At 38.0% G+C, this 21853-nt stretch overlaps 1 protein-coding gene across 1 annotated transcript in view; it reads left to right on the top strand.

Moving 5' to 3' along the window:
• The window catches only part of GRID2 (glutamate ionotropic receptor delta type subunit 2), a 730229-nt gene that overhangs the window by 570098 nt on the left and 138278 nt on the right, over window positions 1-21853 (top strand). Inside the window, exon 10 of the mRNA XM_005232525.3 lies at window positions 17327-17524. Within this exon, the coding sequence (XP_005232582.2) occupies window positions 17327-17524 (198 nt within the window). The remainder of the gene's footprint in view (window positions 1-17326; window positions 17525-21853) is intronic.

Genomic DNA, 21853 nt, shown 5'->3' with positions numbered 1-21853 from the left:
ATGCTAATTGATTTGGTACAATATTCTGTTAAAAAAAAAGGGAGGTTGTCTAGCAAAATAAATTCAAATTAGTGTCTTGTACCTTTTGATTTTTTATTATTTCTTCTTCTGTCTCTCCCCATTCCATTCCTCTGATTTCATCCCGTTATTTGAGTTTGCTTGCCAGTGAACATTCTTCTTTTAAGTCATTATAGCATGAATATTTAGCAACTTGCAAAAATACAAAAAAAGTCATTAGTTATGCTGATAGGATTCTATATCAATAATAAATCCAGAAGGCAGACGTTTAAAGTTCAGCACACAGCACATGGTGGTTGTCTCTTCACTGTAATCCTTGCTCGATGCCTCACATGAGCACACAAAAGCCATTTGGCTTTGTTACATTTCAGAGCACAACTCATGACAACTTCCATGCACAACTAGTGAAAACCATGGTTAGTCTGAATTGTGCTTTTTTAAATTTAACATTTTGCTAACTGTCTCATTTTATATAGAATGCACTGAAGGCAATACATGGGGAAGATGCAAATGTTTCATATTGGTTTCATAGCATAAAGCTTCCTTTATTCTCTTAAAATTGTAGAGGTTTGCATGGTTGGTCAGTGCAATCTAGATGAAACCGACTGTGAACCACAATACAAATCAAGGTTTGTTTGATTTTACTTAGGAAAGATGAAAGACAAGGATTTTGTAAACTACATAAAGGGAAGAAGCATAAACTCATGAACCAGAAGAAATATTTTTCACTATCAGTTTCCTTGATTGATGGTACTTTCCCCCATATGCCAGAAATCAGGAAGATAAAATACCATTTCTCCCTCATCCATAAACTCCAATGGCTTAGAGGCAGACAGGCAGGCAGAAAATCAGGGTTACTAACCAAAAGCCTGAAGAGGCGTTGGACAGTGCAGATGCCAGAATTGCAAAGATCTAATTATTTCTAACCTCTTTTAATCTTTGGATATCCACAGATATTGTTGCCACCCCTGTGGGTGACAAAGTATTAGTTACAGTCCTTACCCTTTAACAGTTTCTCTCGCTGCTCTTACTATAAGTAAGGATTAATCATAAAGATATGCTGACTTCTAAATAGTTGTCATTATCATATCACTACTTCAGACATATATGTTGCTATAGGATAAATTTACAGGCCTTTACTTGTTGCTAATTATAGCTTGGTTCCCATCTTTATTCACATAGCTTATTACAATGGTGCAATTATATTATTTTTTCCTGGAATACAATGAATAAATAGATATAATATTTGAATTTGAGTGGAGTCTTAGCTAGGATGCCATAACACTGGAAATTAAGCAAAGCTATTAAAAAATGTATTAATACTTGTTTTCTCTCATTTTAAAATTAGACTTTTAGTCCTTTTATTTGTTGTTACTCAATTTAGAAAAACTTGTTCTTAGAAAAACTTGGTCAGCAAAGACAATGACTGGAATTTCATTAAGCCCTGTTCATTTCACAGCTATTATCAAAGGAAATTTGCTGTTAAGGCTATTAATTTTGTGAAATAGAAGAAAAATTTCGAGTTCTAGTTTGAACAAACCAACAGAACTCTTTCAGGTAAATCAGGGCCATAGCAATTTGTGGAATTGCAGTGTTCATCTGGTTTTGTATCTGCTGGCGGCTAGGACAAAACTGGAGATTTATTTTTAACCTGTGTGATGAAAATGTGTGATTCTTCCCTTTGATGTGAGTGCAGGAGGGATTTCACCCATCAACTTTACTTTAGTGATGATATTTATCATACATCTTTTTCCATCTTTCTTCAGAGTTCTTAAATTAAGTCAATTAATTTCTGTCAAAAATAACAAATCCATTATTGACTATGAATGATTAGTTATTAATTCTGCCACTTTCAAACAGTATGGTCTTGATCTGGGGAGACAAGGTGGTTTATGTTAAAATTAAATAATATTGCTACTGAACTTTATTAATAGGTTTCTTTTTCATTGAGATTTGAGAAGTTAAAGTTAATTTGTTAATTTGTTCTGTTAATGTTTTGAATCTCTTGTGTCTTTCTATCTTCCAATTTCATTTTGTTATGCCTTCAGGTTGAAAAGGACTTGTTCTAAAACTTGCAGTAGGACATGAGAGGATAGTGAATTGCAATACCTGGGTTATACTGCATTATCCTTATTATGAACTGAAACATTCTACAGTCTGAAAATGATAAATGATTGCAACTAATTTCCCCAAAACAGTCCTTCAAAAAGAGAGTGCTGAATGATTCCCATCATCTGCATCCATCTACTAATTCCTTTCCCTAGATAAATTTAATAATTATGGGATGCATATCTGCAGATCTAAAACAAAATCTCTTTGCGAATATGACAAAATACAGTGTGTCCCCAAATTGTACATCTCTGGTTTCATTTGGCAGGGAACCCTGGCTCCTCTGAAGTTAATGCAAATTGTATCCTTTGCATAAATAGGAATAAGAAATAATTCTTTGTGGTTCGTTCTGAGGGGATCTATAGTCATGCCCATGTACATGTGATTCAACGTTTTAATCTAACTTGGATTAGTACCACACTTTCTACACAAAAAAGATTTATTTTGTCTTATTTAAATGTCTCTGTCTTGGACTGCTTCCCCTCATTCAGCTGAAGTTTGAACTTTGTGTTTGACAAGTTACTTTTCAGTTCAAGTGACTTGCTCGTGAATTTGTGAAATGTATTCTGAATTTCTGAAATACAGCTCAGTCAAAGGTCAGCATAGTAAGTCCAAACAAATTCAGAGTGTCTTGAACGAACAATTGTCCAAGCACAAATTTAGCTAGATATCCATTTTGGCTATTTCAGTTTGTTCTCCCCTTTTTCAGCTTCTCACTTTTACTGAAAGGGAGCTAGAATACAGCAGATATTCTCATAATAGCATTTTAGTAGCAGTGGCAATTAATGAATTATTCATATACATGTTAAGCCATCAGAAATGGAATGAGATTTGGCCTGTTTGACAATGAATAGGCCAGCAGGTATTCACAAAACTATGTTTCTAAAAAAAAAAACCCTGTTGTTTGAAAAGAAAAAGTTTGAAATTCCCCATTTTAAAGAATTAACACCTTGATTGAAAAGTACAGAGCCTTTTCTGAAAGTGCATAAGATGTAACTTCCTTATGGTGCAAAATATATTTGTGACTTTACATGAAAATTCAATACAGCTCCCAAGCAGGAGGCATGTATTTTCATATCTGGATGGTTCTGAAAATGCAGGCAGGATGAAGGAAAGAAAAATAATAACAACCCATACTGAATTATGCTTTGCCATACAACCCTATGCACTATTTCTTGAGTGTTATTACCTAGATTACTTGCATAGAGCTAGAGGGACCAGAGACAGTTTAGTGACCCTTGGCTCCAGGTGGGCACTGTGGGACACGGTGTAGTGAGAGGGCTGGCAAAAGGGTAGGCAAGAGTAGATAAAGTAAAAGATCACTTACACCAGAGAAAAAAATTATCGTAGTGGACTAGTTTAATTCTCAATGGTTGGCATTAACTGCATGAGCATTTGTTTCCCAGATTAGGAAAAAAAAACAAACCTGAAAGCAGATGATATCTTTAGGGACATGAGCTGGCAGGAGGTCTGGATCTTCATTCCCTTTTTCTGTTGAATTTACCACTCAGAGAAAAGATCAAAAGTAAGATACAAAGCTAAGTTCTGGTTTTAAAAGCTGAGACTGTCTTTGGGGTTTGACTTCCAACACTGGTTTAAACAAAGTAAAAAGTGTCCTTTCCAAGAAGCTGGAGTAGCTTTCAGACTGATAGGAAAAAGAAAAGGCATGAGAGAGATGAAATAAGACCATATGCCGAGGAACAAATGGTCAGAAGTGATGAAGGATAAAAAAATGGCAGGACAGAAACATCAGTGAATGATTGTAAAATAAATATCAACTGCTGCAAAGATTATGTGTGGGATACCTCAGGAAATACTCAACAAATATTTTATAATAGTGTACAATCAGAATAATCCCATAGATATTGCCTCTTCCATTTTCTCCCATTTTTTTCATGCTCACTTTTCCCATGTAGTTCTGATCCTTTTTCCCATTTTCACAATTGAATGGTGTGCACTTTTGTGAATCCTTCTTCATTCTGCCAGGCTGCACTTTCTATGCACCAGTGTCTACAATCTTTGAAAAGAATACTTTTAGTTAAAGCATGTATTGTATTAAATTATATATTGCTCTGTGTCTCAACATGATTAGTATATTGGACTGTAGTACACCATAGTGAATTTCCTATGTCAGCAGAAATGCCTTAGGAGTTGGTAAGGTTAAGAAATATTACTTGACTATCCTCATCAGTTGTAGTATTTGAGTTTTGAGCAAACATATTTTACTCTTTTACCTGTAAGGGATGAATCCCTCTCTGATAACTTACCTTCTTTGGCTGGCAGAAAACTTGAGTGACATAGTTTATTCTATCTGGAGTCTGTCATAAAATCTGTATACTATAACTCAGTAATGTATATAGTATATACTATGTGTGCAGTAGTTAAAATATTTCAGAAAACCTTGAAATTTTAGTATATTCCATGGTAGTTGTAAAGAATTCAAAATTTCCTAGGCAGCAATGAATCCCTGTGTCTTGATTTCTCTTCCTTTTGGCTGCCCATACCCATCTTTGTTGTGGTGTAACGCCAGCCAGGCACTAAGTACCATGCAGCTGCTCGTGCACTTCCCCCTCCTCCCCATGCCCCTGGTGAGATGGGAAGGAGAATCAGGAAAAAGTAAAACCCATGGGTTGAGATAAGAACAGTTTAATAATTGAAATAAACTAGGAATAATAATAATAATAACAGCAGCAATAATAATTGTAATGAAGAGGAGAGGGAGAGAGAGGAATAAAAAACAAGTGATGCACAATACAATTGCTCACCATCCACTGACCGATGCCCAGCCAGTCCCTGAGCAGCAATCAGCAGCCCCTGGCCAACACCTCACAGTTTATATAACGAGTATAATGTTCTATGGTATGGAATATCCCTTTGGATAGTTCGGGTCAGCTGTCCTGGCTGTGCTTCCTCCCGGTTTCTTGTGCATCTGCTCAATTGCAGAGCTTGGGAAACTGAAAAGTCCTTGGCTTAAAGTAAGCACTGCTTAGCAACAACTAAAACATCAGTGTGTTATCAACATTATTTTCATACTGAATCCAAAACACAGCACTGTACTAGCCACTAGGAAGAAAATTAATTCTATCCTAGCCGAAACCAGGACAAAATTTGAAGGAAAGTTGGAAAGAATGGATCTTTTATAGACAAACACATCAAGAAAAATGTTGAGTGAAATGGTGGTAAATTATAGCAACAGTGGTAGAGGTGTTCATTTCATTGGTAAAAGAATTAAGTCATCAGAAGCAATGATGCATGACAGGATTAGGCTTACTATTTACTATTCTTCATAGTTACCCTGCTTGATGACATAAAATGTGTCATTCTGTGTGAGATATGCATGATAAGACTGGCTGTCACATATGGAAAAGTCAGTTGGTATTGGAATATCTTTTCATGGAGCAAATTTTCCAATTTGGAAACTTGAATTCAGATTTCAGGGCATGATTCTGGACAAGCAGTTATTGAAACTGAAGTTCTTACATTAAAAAACCCCAACTATTCACTTTTACAGCTTTTAGGAATAGTTTGCTCATTCCTAATGTAAGGAGGATTTTTTTAAATGGATTGGGATGTGTGCTGACAATTTGAATAGCCTTTTACTCTCCTAAAAATTATTTTCATATCTTTAAAATAAAAAACGGAACTTAATTGCGTTTTGGATGGTCAAGTTTTGTCAACGATTTTAAGGATAAACAGACTATTAATAGTTGCAGGAAATGTTTCCCATCACAAGGTAAGTGCAGTTCTCAGAGGTCCTATTACACTTTCTAATGCTTAGAATACTTAATCATTCTGTTTTAAGAAGGCTGTGGACTCTGCTTTGTCAGAGGTCTGTCCAGGAAGAGTAGGTTCATGTTTATCTTGCTTAGTTTAGGTAGATTTATCCTGAGTCAGAGGAAAGAAATAAGGTTTTAGAGATTCTTTCAAGCTTGCATTTCCATGAAACCATATCTATTTCTAGGCAAATAAAATAAAACAGGTTGGAATTATTGGAATAAAAGAACATAGTAACAAGTATAGAGAATTAGAAATGAAGGAGAGGGGGTTGCAGGAGCAGTTTATATTGACCTGACTCTGATCAGAAAATTTAGTTAGAATTATTTGTAATTTGGGTATTTTTAAATATAGGGTATGCAAGAAATGCAATAGTATTTTTATGCCCAGACTCTATATAATGCATTTTATATTGTTTCTTAAGTAAAAATTTCCTCTTGTGAAAGTACCAGTTACAAACAATTTAATTATAAAAACCAGGCACTTTTATTGCAGTGCTAAGCCTTTCATTTTAGAAAATAAGGAAAGACATTTATACTTCAGCTGAGCCAGGTATTGTTAGATAGCAAGGAGACAGTGCTGGGGATTCCACAATGAGGCACCTTTTCCCTGAAGTTCCCTACTTTTTAGCTTATGCTGTCAGGCAGATAGAAACATGAAGGCTGAAAGTCGGTAATAGTTGCATTATGTGGCAGTTATAATCGTTATGAACATTCAAGAGAAGCCTTCATATGTGTCTTTCTCCCTCTTACCCTGAATAGCAAATAGCACCTACTATTTTTCTAGCTTGCGCTCCCATTCAGCATTTCAGCATAAAAGTTGCTCCTTAGTTGTGCCTCCTGAAACTGCCTGTACAGTCCTAGCTTACTGCACAGGCACAAACTTCCAGAATACATATTAGTGCCATAAGCTGAATTAAACCAAAACTTTCTACACTGTGCTAGTCAGCTGGGATGCTGATCCCTTCCAGACCTCTGTATCCTTATGTCTGCCATTATATTGGCCATATTTCAACACTACCTCTCCCTTCCACGCATGCAGACAGCATGCCATCGGTTCATGCACATCAATGTACTTAATATACTTGGGTGCCTAATGAGAAAACTTAATCTTTAATATAGAATAGAAACATAAAATCATAGAATACTTTGGGTTGGAAGGGACCTTTAAAGGTCATCTAGTCCAACCCCACCTGCTATGAGCAGGGACATCTTCAACTAGATCAGGTTGTTTAGAGCCCCGTCCAATGTCGCCACAGATGGGTCATCTACCACCCTTCTGGGCAACTTGTTTCAGCATTTCACCACCCTCATAGTGAAAAATTTCTTCTTTATATCTAGTATAAATCTACCCTCTTTTAGTTTCAAACCATTACACCCTGTGTGATTACAACAGGTTCTGCTAAAAAGTTTATCATTGCAGGGAAAGTGCCAGTATTAAAGCAATGAAGCAGAAAGAAGTGGAATTTCTGCTTTTCTTTCTTGGAGACTAAGAATGATGACCCATAAACAAAGATGGAAGAAAATAAGGTTCCTGAAGTGCCTTTTGCCTTTTGCCCTCAGTCACCTGCCTTGCTTCTCCCCCAAGGAGGCATTCTGTCTGAAAATTCCATTTTCCTCTGCCTGCAAACATTATAACAACATGCTTGACAAACCTGATCTCCTTCTATGACAAGATGACCCGTCTAGTGGATGAGGAAAAGGCTGTGGATGTTGTCTATCTAGACCTCAGTAATACCTTTGACACCATCTCCCACAGCATTCTCCTGGAGAAACTGGCTGCTCATGGCTTGGACGGGTGTACTCTGCGCTGGGTAAAAAGCTGGCTGGACGGCTGAGTCCAACAAGTGGTAGTAAATGGAGTTACATCCAGCTGGCAGCTGGTCGCAAGTGGTGTTCCCCAGGGCTCAGTACTGACTCCAGTTCTGTTTAATGTCTTTATCAATGATCTGAATGAGGGGATCGAGCACACCCTCAGTAAGTTTGCAGCAGACACCAAGTTGCAGGGGAGTGTTGATCTGCTGGAGGGCAGGCAGGCTCTGCAGAGGGGTCTGGACAGGCTGCATCGATGGGCCGAGGCCAGCTGTATGAAGTTCAACAAGGCTCCGTGCCGGGTCCTGCACTTGGTTCTCAACCACCCCACACAACGCTACAGGCTTGGGGAGAGTGGCTGGAAAGCTGCCTGGTGGGAAAGGCCCTGGGGGTGCTGCCTGGTGGCCAGATGAACATGAGCCAGCAGTGTGCCCAGCTGGCCAAGGAGGCCAACAGCAGCCTGGCTTGTGTCAGAAACAGTGTGGCCAGCAGGACCAAGGGAGCTACCCTGTACTCAGCAATGGTGAGGCCACACCTTGAATACTGTGTTCCGTTTTGGGCCCCTCACTGCAAGAAAGACGTTGAGGTGCTGGAGCGTGTCCAGAGAAGGGCAACAAAGCTCATGAAAGGTCTAGAGCACAAGTCTTATGCGAAGTTGTTGAGGGAACTGGGGTTGTTTAGCTTGGAGAAAAAGGAGACTCAGGGGGGACCTTATTGCTCTCTACAACTACCTGAAAGGAGGCTGTAGGCAGGTGGGGGTGGATCTCTTCTCCCAAATAGCAAGCGACAGCAGAATAGGAAATGGCCTCAAGTTGCACCAGGGGAGGTTTAGATTGGATATTAGGAAAAATGTCTTCATTTGAAAGAGTTGTCAAGCATTGGAACAGGCTGCCAAGGAAAGTGGTTGACTCACCACCCCTGGAGGCATTTAAAAGACTTGTAGATGTGGTGTTTAAGGACATGGTTTAGTGGTGGACTTGGCAGTGTTAGGTTAATGGTTGGACTGGACGATCTTAAAGGGTCTTTTCCAAACAATTCTATGAGTCTATAACAGAAGGTAATATCCCTTGATAGCAGCAGAGCCTTTCTTTCAATTTCTTTTCCCCTCGACACACCTATAGAACTGCCAAATTGAGATTGCCACTGACAGGGAATAGGTTACTTTTAATAGTTGTTTTATGTCCCTTGGAGCTACCTAGCTTGTATTAAAACAGGTAGGTCATAAACCTTATGGTTATTCACACTGCATATGCTTACTGCGATCATTTGTTTTACAAGCTTTAATCTCAGAGCCTGCTGGGAAAGCCAGCCCCTTTTGTTTTCAATTAATTTTCCCAATCCATTTTTCTGAAGTAGCAGGTGCTATATACTAGATGAGATTAATATCAAGGAATTGAAATGTTTTGGGACCTGGCTAGGGCCACAGTTTGACAGCAAGGTAGGTGCAACGCCAAACCCGGGAGGACCAACCTAACTCATCTGTATGTCAAGGGCTACCTCTCAAGGCTCCTTAGCTCTGAACTTCTCACTGACCCTTACCCAGCTGCTCTGTGGGCATATTTGCATTCAGGTAGTTCCCAGAGCACACAGGAAACTTGGCTTTTAAACAGAAAGTTGTTCTTACTCTGATTGTAATATCCCTCCATACTATGCAAGGTAGAAAAGGAGGTGAATTGCACGACAGCGCAATGTCATGAAGTATTATGTGAATTTGTTATATGAATAGAAGCTCTTACATGGCTGCTGGAAGAGGTATAATGCAGCTCCCAGCAGGTTAATATACCCATACTACGCTTTTTCTAATTCCAGTACCTGAGCTAGCTATGTTAAAGCTAACATTGTGCTGTTTAGACATACTCTAAAACACTCCAGTCAATTCCACTCTCAATCCATATTCCTATCATAGCTCTTTCTGAGCCATTATACTTATATCAGGTGCATTAAGTTATTGTGAATTAAAATCAATATACAAAGCTTGGCTGGGTCCTAGTACACCATTGCCATACATCGCTTTGAAAGCCTTAATCCTGTTGCAGACTAATGGGAGGTACTGAGGAGGGGGGATAACATTTTTTCTTTGTTTCTTTTAAATAGCACTCAACTAAATAACATAAGAAATCCATAAGCCACCGTTTCATTCAGCAGAAAAAAATATTGTTGAAAGTACTGTAACTGAAAGGTCAAACTCATGTCTTCTTGAAGATGACAATAAAACTGTCATTAAAAAAAAAAGAGACTAAACAGATGCATAAAGATAGTGGTAAACAAAGGCCAACTGTAAAATCACCTTCGCTTTACATTGTATTCACCTTTTCTAGACATGAACTGGCTTCTTGCTGCAGACAAGGCAACTTTTCTGTTAGTACAACTGACTTTCTAATCAGTCTGCTTGAAAAGCACAGGATCTGAGACCAGTGGGGTTGGATACCAATGCTGTTATACAGCCTGTTGGCACAATTGGATATATTGTATATAATGACTATAATACCTTAATTATCTAAGATTTTGTAGGTTTGAAACCTGCACCTTTGTTTTAGTGTTATTAAGGAGTGGGGATTGTGTTACGTTTTGCAGCAACTTCCATAACCATTGCTAGTGGGAGAATTTCTGTAATGAGAGAATGAAACATTTCAAATAAATTTTGGTCATTGATTCTAACATGAAGTAATGTACATTGCAGTTCAATTAAAAGTAACAAGCTGCTGTGCTGTTCCTAGCCAAAACAGTGGTCAATAAAGCACTTGAGGAAATTAAGTATTTGGGGATGCATATTTCACCGAAATCTTTTGGGGAAAGAAATGCAAAATAGCTAACATATAAAAGTGGGGGGTTAATTATTTTATGAGTCAAGAAAGAAGTAATTATACCTAGCAACAATACAATAGCATCCTCTGCTTGAAAATGTTTTGGTTGTGGCTTGTGAGACTTAGTGCTTCTTGTTGGTTATAATGGCTGTGCTTGGTCATCCAGCAGTCATTGGGAGGGAGTTGCGAGATCTGGTAATCAGTGAATGTCAGGTTTGGGAGCAGTTTCTTAGTATTTGCAGGTAATGGGAGTTTTAAAGTGTCACAGTGAATATTTACTTCATGTGATGGCTGAGGCTCTGCCTGGGCTATGTGAATCATTTAGTGTGTCTCTCCGCTGTTTCTAGAGTCAGGGCTGAGCACAGATTGACAGTCTTGCCCATAACTGAGCTTTATTTCCAACTTCTGTTTCATCCTCTCTCTTTCTAATTTCAGTAGAGAAGAAGGGAAGATTTAATTAAAACAGACCCATTTAACAAATAGAGTGCCACTATTAAGGTATTATATTCCAGTGTGTTCAGAAATTTCTGATGAGTAGACACAGAGGTCATTTTCACATGCTTTATGAATTCTAAACACCCATATAATTACCTAATTTCAAAACTCTCTTCCAAACATACTTGAAGCATGGAAGGCCATCCATCTGCAGTTTTAGAGTCAAGCTCTAACATGTGCTGTAAAATCCCAGCAGTGATCAATTTCTCTGATCCCACAAGCTACTTGTACTTATTGTTCACTTAATAATTTCTGTATAGCCTCCTGGGTAGGAAGTTTTTTCTGCCTATACTATTAGGAAAAGAGGATTCAGCTGAGCAGAATAGTCCCAAACATACTGTTTTACTTTTTTATAAAGTTTGTTCTAGAATTATTTTTAACATTTTTAACTTTAAAGCAAGCAAGATTCTTTACATGAGTGCAGCAGAGCAGTGTATCATGCCTCCATATAGCTTCTATCCTGAAATAAGTCTCAGTACTTAAAGCCACAGAATCCACCCTTGTAATTACAGAGAAAATCTGCCTTGCTGCCCATTCATTGATCTTGTGATGATGTGGTGTGCATGTAAAATCATTAACAGCTGGGCTGAGACCACCACTTCATTGTAAACAGGCCACCAAATGCAACTTTTTCTTGCTGTCATGTATTTAGAGTGCTGTCTTGAAGATTTGAATGACGTTTTTTCTGTTTTTTCAAGAGAGTTTTCTGTAATTTGTCCAAAAAGAAGGAATCTATACAAAAATACCAAATCTTCTAAAACCTGATTTTCATTGAAGAAATAAAAGATGACTATTAAAACTTGGAATTTAAAGTCACTATTCTACTGGCTGCTAAAAATCATCCTGAATAGAGACTCTGGGTTCAGGGATATACTTTTTCCCTATATAAAGTTGTCTCTGAATGCTTCACAAGCAATTGTTCTCTTGCTCTCCCTCCCTGCCTCCTCTAAGGCCTGAATTTATCACTTGACTTTATCACCCACCTCTGTAGCACAGTTACAAACCAATGTTTCTCTTTGATTGTCTGATTAATTAACATAACCAAGTTAAACTCAGAATGCTTGTTCTTTTCTGCTCTTTAGCTCAAGTATTGCTGCTTCTGTTTTCAAATATGAAGGTCTTCCCTGGCCAAAAGCTTTTCTCTTCTTTCTTATTTTTAATTTATTAGGTGGTCTAGTAAAGGATATAAAAACATTACTCCAGACTATTATGTCCAAATTATTGTCACATGTCTGAGAATTTAATCAGAGTAGATAAAAACTATATTTTTTATTTGTAATATTGGACTTTTGAAGTACTTTCAGAGCCTTGTGTTATTTCAGTTTTATGTGCACCAGGGCCTAAGTCCTGAATAGGCAGAACTGTTAGCCCTTTATCTTGTTGGAAAAAGCAATGAAGGGCAGCATTTCTTTCTACTAATCTTGAATCTAGACTGTTTCAAGCTCTGTACTTTCAATGTCTGATTTCCACTGATATGTTTAAAATAATACAAAATAAATTCTCTGTACCCTGCTTCCCACTGTGTAAAATTCAGGGTGGAGGTTAAGAGCTGGGTTTTGAATGTGTGACCATCCTTTTTGTGCCTATATTGCCCTGCTAGCAGTTCTTCCTGGACCAGGGCACATTACCATCTCTGTCCACTTGCAGTTTTACCCTGTCAGGCAGTTCTTTCAAGAGGAAGACTTTTCTTTCCCTGGGTCTAGACATCTCAGTTTTGGATCCCACCTTGCTTTGTTCTCTTTTACTGCTTGCCTTCCACTATTGGTTTTCCTGCTTTTACTTTCATGGTTCATCACAACACAGATGGATAGATAGATAGATAAGTACATTTGGTTAAAGCATCAAAATAAGATAGAGGGAAAACATTCTATGGTTAAGGTGATTATCCCTGACCCACCACATTTGGATTCATTTCTCAGCTCTACAAGTCATTCCATCTGTGCATTTCAGTTCTGGATGTGGAAAACGGTGATAACTCTTTTTACTCAACCAAGTATTCCAGTGGTAAACCCTAATTCATTTAAATGTGCTCAAATAATATTGAGTTGAACATCTGAGAATAGGTTTGGGTAAGATGCCTGAGTTGCTTAACCATTCCCGGATACAATAAAGGGCACGTACTTCTCTCACTTCTGCTTGTACAGTTTTACTTCAGCGCTTGTCTGGACCCCTGGCAATTAGGTCAACTTAGCTAACAAAAGTTGAGTAGATTTGTGATGGCTGTATAGTAGAATTACTTCAATAAAGGAACCAAGCATCAGCAGACCTATTGCATGTAGAAGGTAGCTAGTTGCTCTGGTAGATGATGTTAAATTATATCAGTCTTAATGTGTAGCATGTTGTTAACCTATGTCAAGCTTTACGTGTAGCTTCTTCCTTAAAATAATTATAAACCCAATGGTAATAGGTAAATTAATGGAGACAAGTGGTTTTGTGAGCTTCTTGTACAACGTACTTGTACTATCACTCCATCTTTCCAACACTTTCGGTTTTTTATGCCTTGTTGCCTTAATCTTGGGTTGGCTTTTAGCCTTCCTAAGATGTGATAGTCTGATAGCATTTTGCAGCTTCTCTTGCTCAGAGGGTAATCATCTCTGGAACCAGACTTTGCATTCTTACAGTTGTAAAAAGAAATATGCACAGCTTCATCCAATATAAACTTTACCTGTTTGCTGCTGACTTTCATTTTGCTGCAGGTAGTGTTGTCTGTGTGGTACTTAGCTGTCTCCCAGGGTTAATCCACAACACTCTGTAAAATCCTTTGGATCCACATCGAGTCTTAAACCCATCCTCCTCTGTATCCGAGCAGCATAGCTTAGATCCTGAAAAGAAACCAGACAGTGGTAACTGTGGAGCAATTTTGAGCAGAGGCCTTTATTGTGGGCTTCATAGCCCTGCGCTCAGTTGGCAAGGAGTCACACTGGGGGTAAAGTAGAAAGAAAGTGGCTCCTCTCTTAAAGGATATCCATTGAGGTTGGACGCAAAGCCATACTCTAAATGTATCTGATGGCTATGGGGCCCAGTGAGGCAAATCATCTGTCTTGCAAAACCAAGATTTGTTATGGAAGAGCAATCTGTTAATTTCCTTTCCCCCCCCCCCCCCCCCCCCCCCCCCCTCCTCAGTCATGTATGTTATGACTTCTTTGCTTTTGCAGACTTCCCTGACTTTACAGGCTGTGGAGTCTGCTCTTGCCCCACAAAAACTCATCAGTCCCCTAGAGAGGTGCCTCTAAAAGTGGAAGAAAAGGAGAAGCAGGAACAGTGGCCTTCCTTGGATTGCTTCACTGTATCCTGGAACAATTTAGGTTTGAAGGGACCCTTGAATGTCCTTCAGCAGGGTTGTTAGAGCAGGTTGTTCAGGACAGTGTCCAGGTGAGTTCTGAGGATCTCCAAGGATGGTGATTGTATGGCTTCTCTGAGAAAGACCAGCTCAGATAGTTAGAATTACCACTTGCTTTGGAGAGAAAGTATATCAGGATTTTCTTGAATTTATTGGGGTTGAATAGCAGCTTCATCATCCAGGTACATTTTACCACTTCCAGACTCATCAATTAACTTGTCATTTTTTGACACCTGCTTTCTACAAGCTTATTTTTTGTTCTTATTATTTTTCTGTTCAGTAGGTGAGAAATGTATTGGCTGGTTTTGGTTTGTGTATTTTTTTTCTACAAGATCTGCTTTCCCAAGGATTGGAGACAATCATTTTAATGTAAATATTGTAAGGATGTATATGTCTTTCCATAGGAGCTCCCATAATACCCTCCCAGTCCTCCAAGGACAGTTGGCATAGTTTCAGCCTGCAGAATTTATGGAGGGAAAAAAATCATGACAAATGTTTTTGTCCTCTTTCAATGACTTCTGAGAAATTCAAACAATCACAAAAAACATAGCAATAGATTTGTTTTGCTTTGTTTAGAATATGATTAAATATTTTGCTGCTCCAGGCGTCAACAGAAATTGGGAAGTGTTAGTTGCTTTGCATAAAGCTATTTAACTATTCATATTTCATTAAATATGTAGCACATTGGACATTGGATTTTTTTATAAATCTCTCAACAGCGAACAATATTACCTAGCTTAATAGAAGACTGAAATTAGTCATGATAAACTGCATTTTAAACTGTTTTAAATCAATACAATTAGCAATTCCTTTTTAACTAACTGAATAAAGATTCAGTTTATGAACAACTATTTTGTAATAACTTAGAAGTGATAAGAATAAATCCTTTCTAATATGAAAATTATCAACTTCTAAAACATCTTTTGTACACACAAATCTTTAGAATGTTTTGCATAATGTGCTTCAATTGATAAACTACATTTTTTACTTTTTTAAGGAACATTTTTTTTCCAGTAGTTTTGAGTCTGTATGTAGGGAATCTCTCATCCAAGTCATCAACAAAGCTGAATTCACTCTGTTTTCATTTAGGAAAGGCTTTCATCAACTTAGTCTCAACTCCTTCAATGGTCTTGGAACCCAGGCACTGGAAAATTACTTTAAAAATTCACTTGCACTTGCTGTCCTCCATTTTTATTCCATTTGGCTGATCTTGGATAATTTGGAAAAAAGAAATTTTATCTGACAACTGAGAAATAGTAACTTGAGACAGTCAACTCTTCTGCTTTTTTATTTTCTGGGGGGAGGGGGTTCTTTGGTTGGGTTTGGGATTTGTTTTAGTTTTGGGGGGTTGGGGTTTTTTTCTGGATTTCTTGTAGTCAGAAAAGAACACCCTGCCAGTGCAGTCTGGTTGCATCCTTGTTTCTTTGGCAGCATCCTCAGCATATGGCTATCTTTGTGAATGTTAACTCAAGCATTTACAAATGATGCTTTCTTATTCCGAGAACATCCGGCCTGCAATGCAGTGATACCTGTTCATACACTGTGACATAGAAACCAAAAATATTTAGTGAATTATTAGTGAAAAATATGTGAAAAGTACTTTGGCTTCAGATTCAAACAGAGATAAGTAGTAGAATAATTTAAAAAAAAAAAAATCATTTAAACACTCCAAAAAAATGCCACTGCAAATACAACCAAACTTTGGGCTACAACTACTACAGAAAAACAATTCTGTATTCTTCTGTATGCTTGTACAGACTGGGAGCAAGTGGTCAGGAAGTGGTTTCATGTACACGTTATGGCCAAGCCATGACAAACCAGAAGTAACTTTGCACATCAGAATAGACGTTCCTGATAAACTCATACTAAATTTCAGCATCATGTAAAGAATTAAAAAAGAGGAAATGTAGCATACTAAAAAAAAAAAAAAAAAAAAAAAAAAACCCAAACCACAAATAAAGAAAAAAACAAACCCAACAGTGTTACAGTGCCCTCATGCTTTTTGGGGAAATTTGATACTTTTGATCTACTTAGGTAGATCAGACAGGTGTTCTCAGAAAAAATAAAGAACAAACAGAATTGAGATCCATCTATGGCAAATACATATTTTTTGTGCTTAGAAATATGATCTCTTTTTGTGTTTCATTTTCAAAGATATCAAGGAGAATTTCTAGAAATCAAATACTCAACATAAAGAAAAAGAAGGAAGGGGGGAAAGAAATTAAAGTTAGCCAAAAAATCATTTCTTTCTGCAATGTTATTAGAAATATTCATTTAAAAATAGAGAAAACAGTTACAGATCTTGGGAAAAAGGAAAAGCAAAGCATAGTTTGGAAATCGTATCAACCAATTCCAACTTTCAGTATCTACTTCTATCCTCTTATGGTCATCTTTTTGATGAATATTCACCAGTTGTTCTTATGGACAGACTTAAGTCCCATCATTGATTCTTCTTAAACTAATCAAATGCATACTTTTTGGATAGAAGTATTTAAAATTAACTAGTTTATATTCAGATTATAATAGAAGGACAAGAGAAATGCATGTTTCTGCAGTATGGCCTATCTTGCCATGTTTTTCATTCCTGACAGTGTGAATTAGTAGCTGTGTTTGTGAGATTCCGTGTTTTCCCAGTCAGTGGAAACTGGCAGCACTGTAGAATCCTCCATATTTATGGACAGACATGTAGTGTGTGTCTGCTCTGCCAGGCATAAGTGCGGTCAGAAGGCATCACCAAAAAGCATTTCAGTTGCAGTGTTACAATAGGAGGTTTGCTTCTGAAATACATAATAGAGAATAAAATTTCTCAGTTGAAGGAAACAGATAATAAAATACTATTTTGCAGAATGCAGGAGGCACCACTGCCAAAGTCTTGTAGGATTTAAATAGTTCCTCCTTTACTTTTCAGTAAAACAGCACTCAAATGTGACATGTAATTGCTTTACTAACAGTTGACTCCTTTGTTTTCTACTTAGGAAGAGCCCTTTGTCATGGTGTCTGAAAATGTTCTGGGAAAACCGAAGAAGTATCAAGGTTTCTCAATAGACGTGTTGGAAGCCTTAGCTACTTACCTCGGCTTTAAATACGAAATTTATGTTGCACCCGATCACAAGTATGGGAGTCCTCAGGATGATGGGTCATGGAACGGACTGATAGGAGAACTCGTATTTAAGGTAAGGTTGGTATATTATGTTTGCATCAGCCAGTAACCTTTTTTTCATGAGTCATTGATAGCACTTTGTTCATTGCCCGTCGCCAGCATTTGTAGTATGCCCAGGTGCATTGGGCATTAAAGAAAAAGCTGGAAATAGTACTTGCTGGCAACTCTTCAAGCAGCCGGGCAATCTCTTTTTTCCAACGAAAGTACAGCAGTATGAAATCTGAATATAGTCAAATAATGGGATGCACAGCATCCTAATTAATTTGGCAAGACCTGACACAAATGAGTTGAAGAGGCTGTTTGAAAGAGGAAAAATTGGTATTGCAGTAATTAGTGATATATTACATAAATAATATATAGCACTTAGAAAAATGTTGGTGTGATGAATACATGAAGTATATAATCAACAGGAAATGTTTTATTGATACATAATAACCCATTATGTAGACATACGAATCAAGAGTAGTATATTCTGTATTCTGTAATTAATAAACCATTTAGTCTACTTAATTTTACATTGTGTTCAATATTGTATCATAAATAAATTAAACCAAATAATTGTGCCATTTTATTCCCCCATTAGCATCTTATCATCTTGCGAGAAAGGGCTATGCAGACTCTATTCTGCTGATGTCTCATTTGTGCCATGAACATACATATTTTATTTGTTCTTAGTTAACCTGTAGAGGCAGATTTTACAGCTATAGAGACCTACACTTGCTGTTTTTCCTTAAATAACTGCAGTACATATTCACGCATATAACTTACTGGTTGCTTATGGAAGTGCTTTTCCAAATCTGCAGGTGTTGTTTAATTGATATTCTCAGCAAAGAATAAGGACTAATGTGGTCAGATACAGGACCTAATCATTAAATACTTCAGCTAAAATTTAGAAAAATGCTGAAAAACAAGTCTTGCAGTAAAGGGGAAAAAAAATAAAAGGAAAAAAGTTCCAAAAAACCCAATCCTTGTGACAAAAAAAATTAGAGATAGGTTTAACCTTTTCTGCCTTCCTGAGTATCAGGAAGTCTGTTGGACTGCAAAACAGCCACACGTGCCATACTCCTGGCATGGTTCCTACATCTACATGGTAGAGATAAACCTCCTCTGCCGTCTCCCTATGCCTTTATGTAGCTGGAAGATAGAATGTTGTGATCATAGATGGTAAGCTGCAGTCACTTAAAAAAGTATATTTTCCTCCATCTTCTAAACTTTAACAACTAAAAGTCCCTTGTCTAGTATGAGATGTAGCACCACAATGGCCTACTGATTTATTTTTACCATTATTTCTGCTCCTTAAATCTGATGTTATATTATACCCTGCTCTCTACAGTACTCAGCAAAGGACTCAGCTGGCCACTGCATAACACGAGCTGAAGGGGTCTTAGTCCTAGATGGCTCTGGAGATGGAAGAGGGCCTGGAACATCTTTTATTTATTTGGAATGAATGATTCATAAGGCAGAACTCATAACAACTGAAATAAATCAAATGGTTCACTGAAAAATATGTATAGTGTCCTTGTCCCCTTAGTAGGCAGGGACTCATATAACTCTAATACTACACTTAAGATGGTAACCATCTTGAACTGTAAATAGATATCATGAGTGGAACAGATTTACCAGTCTGCCTCAATTTTGCTGTAAATGAGTCTTAATGAATATGAAATCTTCCTGTACAGTTAGAAAGCGTGAAGTGTTAACACAGCTGCATTCGGAATTCAGAAAGTATGTTTTCCCAATGCTATGGCAGTGTATAATTTTTTTATCTTCCTTACCCCTTACATAATTAGTAGTAAAGGTTCACTGTGTCCTTCTCTCCCATTCTTTGTCTCTCTTAAGGCAAAAGAGAACCTCTGGGCAAGCAGCCAGCGCATATCTACCCCTTACCAAGTACAAGCTGTTCTTGAAAGGCTGATTTCTTATTTACTGTGAACTGTGTTCTGCTCCCAGAACTCAGATATCTATCTGCTTAGCAACTTTGTAAGAGGAAGCAGAGGAGCAGAGAATAATTTTAAATTAAATGTCTAACCTGTTTAAAACACAGTGTTTCCTTGTTTTCCCAACCACATCTTACACGATAGTCTGACCAAGATGTGGAGGAAATCCAGGAACAGAGGGAGTGCTCTTTGCCTGTTAGTGCATGAGCCAGAAATGAGTCGGAAACCATGTATTTAGTGAAAGATAAGTCCTACTCAAGGGTAATGGAAAATAGCTCCCTTCTCTTTTTGAGCAAATAGAATCACAGAATCATTTAGGTGGGAAAAGACCTTTAAGATCATCAAGTCCAGCCATTAACCTAGCACTGCCAAGTCCACCATTAAACCATGTCCTTTAAGTACCTCCAGGGATGGTGAGTCAACCACTTCCCAGGACAGCCTGTTCCAGTGCTTGATAACCCTTTCAAGTAAAGAAATTTTTCCTAATATCCAATATAAACCTTTCCTGGTGCAAATCAAGACCGTTTCCTCTTGTCCTAGCGCTTGTTATTTGGGAGAAGAGACAACACTTACCTCACTACAACCTTCTTTCTGGATAGTTGCAGAGGGCATCTCATTAAAAAGGATGTCTGTGGCTACTACAGAAAATGTGCCATATGAATTGGCAGTTGCTGTAGCAAGCACATATTTTCTGTGTTCAAGATCAGCATATACTGTTTGCATTAACCTGATTCACCATGCAGCGGGCTCTGATGCAGGTCCTGGTGTCAGTGAGGGCAGTCCTGGACTGTTCTCATTTGCAGCAGCCCTGCTTGAGCTGCAGTGCAGGGCAGAAACCCTGCAGTGCCAAGTACATGACCTAGGTCCACAGCTGGCCTCACAGACTTGACACTATGCCAAGTTCACTCTGTTCCAGCTTTGAAAACAAGATCCCTGTTGGCTGCTAAAATAGAAGCTGGAATCAGCAAGTAAAAGCAACGGGTCTTTAATTTGACTTTGGAAACTAATTCAAACCTCCCTTCCTTTGATTGTCAAGACCCACATTAGGTACCCCCTTGCTCCATACACCACCGCCTGTCAAAATAAGCTGAATGTAACCACGCTTTGCAATGCTTTCTGTTTGCTGAGCACCTGAACCAGAAGGTCTATGGAGGATTAATGCTCTTTGAGAGAAGCACCCAGTGCTCTTGTCCCTCTCCTGTCAAATGACCAGAGCCTTTAGTGCATCCCACAGAGCTTCAGCATGCAAACAGGATCAGTTCAGAGAACAGCTTTCTGTGGAGAGGCTAAAACCATCTCAGAGGAGCAGTGCTTTACCACAAATCTTTCTCTTGCGGTTAATTATCTGTCTTTTCACAGCACTTCCTTTAGTTGCCCTGAAGTCCACATTACCAGAGGGATGAGCCTGTGTGACAGGCAAGAGATGTGGTTAATGCTGCTTCTGGGGGAGGACAGTAGGCTTTCCAGCATGGCTCTGGACTTCTCAGTGATATTCATATCCATCAACCATTATTTCCCACATTTCACCTTGCTACCCCCGGTTGCTAGTACTTTTTTTCCAATGAGGAGCCATCACAGAGTAAATGACATAGGGAGAACTGCCTGATTCCACTTAGATTCATCAGAAAAGGAAAACTAAATACATGCCTAAACATTTCTAAGAGAAGCTGCAAGACTTATGAGGCTCTTTTTTTTTAATGCACCTTCCTAAGGGGAGTAGCATAAGAAGGAAGAAAGCACACAGGAAGGACAAAGTGACTAGAAAAAATAATAGCCGAGTAAAAGGAGAATTATTTGAATGTATGTGTGTTAACTTGAGCAAAAATGTCTCTCTAATTAATTTTTGCATGTCCATATTAATAACTGCATAACTTGTAGGGCTATGGTTTATTGCTTCCAGCATTTGTTCAAACTTGATTTAACATTGAAAATGGATAAAATGAAAGGCCTCACAGGAGCAATTTTAAGTAGATTCATTTATTTTCTTTGTTCTTGATCATGAACCACAGGAATCATCTCAGATAGCTTCCTGTGTGTACGAGATGTGCTTGCTTAAGCAATACCATAGGGACATTTCAGGGATTTCTAGGCTTTGCTGATGGAGTTGGTTCTGTGACACCAGTAACAATGCTATCAGATCCAGTTGGTCATGTAGTTTGGATTTTCTGATTCTGGTAATGTTGCTCTACAATGACCTCAGGAGAACTGCTTTTAAGGAACATAAATTTCTAAGCAGGTCACGTAAAGAAAAATAATGCCCTCTGCCGTTTTTTTTCAGTCAGTTTCAGGAGTCACATTTTCATTCATCAGAAATGTGTTAGATATCCAAGATGCTGATAGTTGGTTGATTTTGGCACTGCAAAAACTTAATGAGTGGAGAGTTTTACATGTTTATAATTCAGATT

This window comes from Falco peregrinus, chromosome 2 (genome assembly GCF_023634155.1).
Source record: "Falco peregrinus isolate bFalPer1 chromosome 2, bFalPer1.pri, whole genome shotgun sequence".
Classification (NCBI taxonomy): Eukaryota; Metazoa; Chordata; class Aves; order Falconiformes; family Falconidae; genus Falco; species Falco peregrinus.
This window is presented reverse-complemented; position numbering and strand designations above follow the sequence as displayed.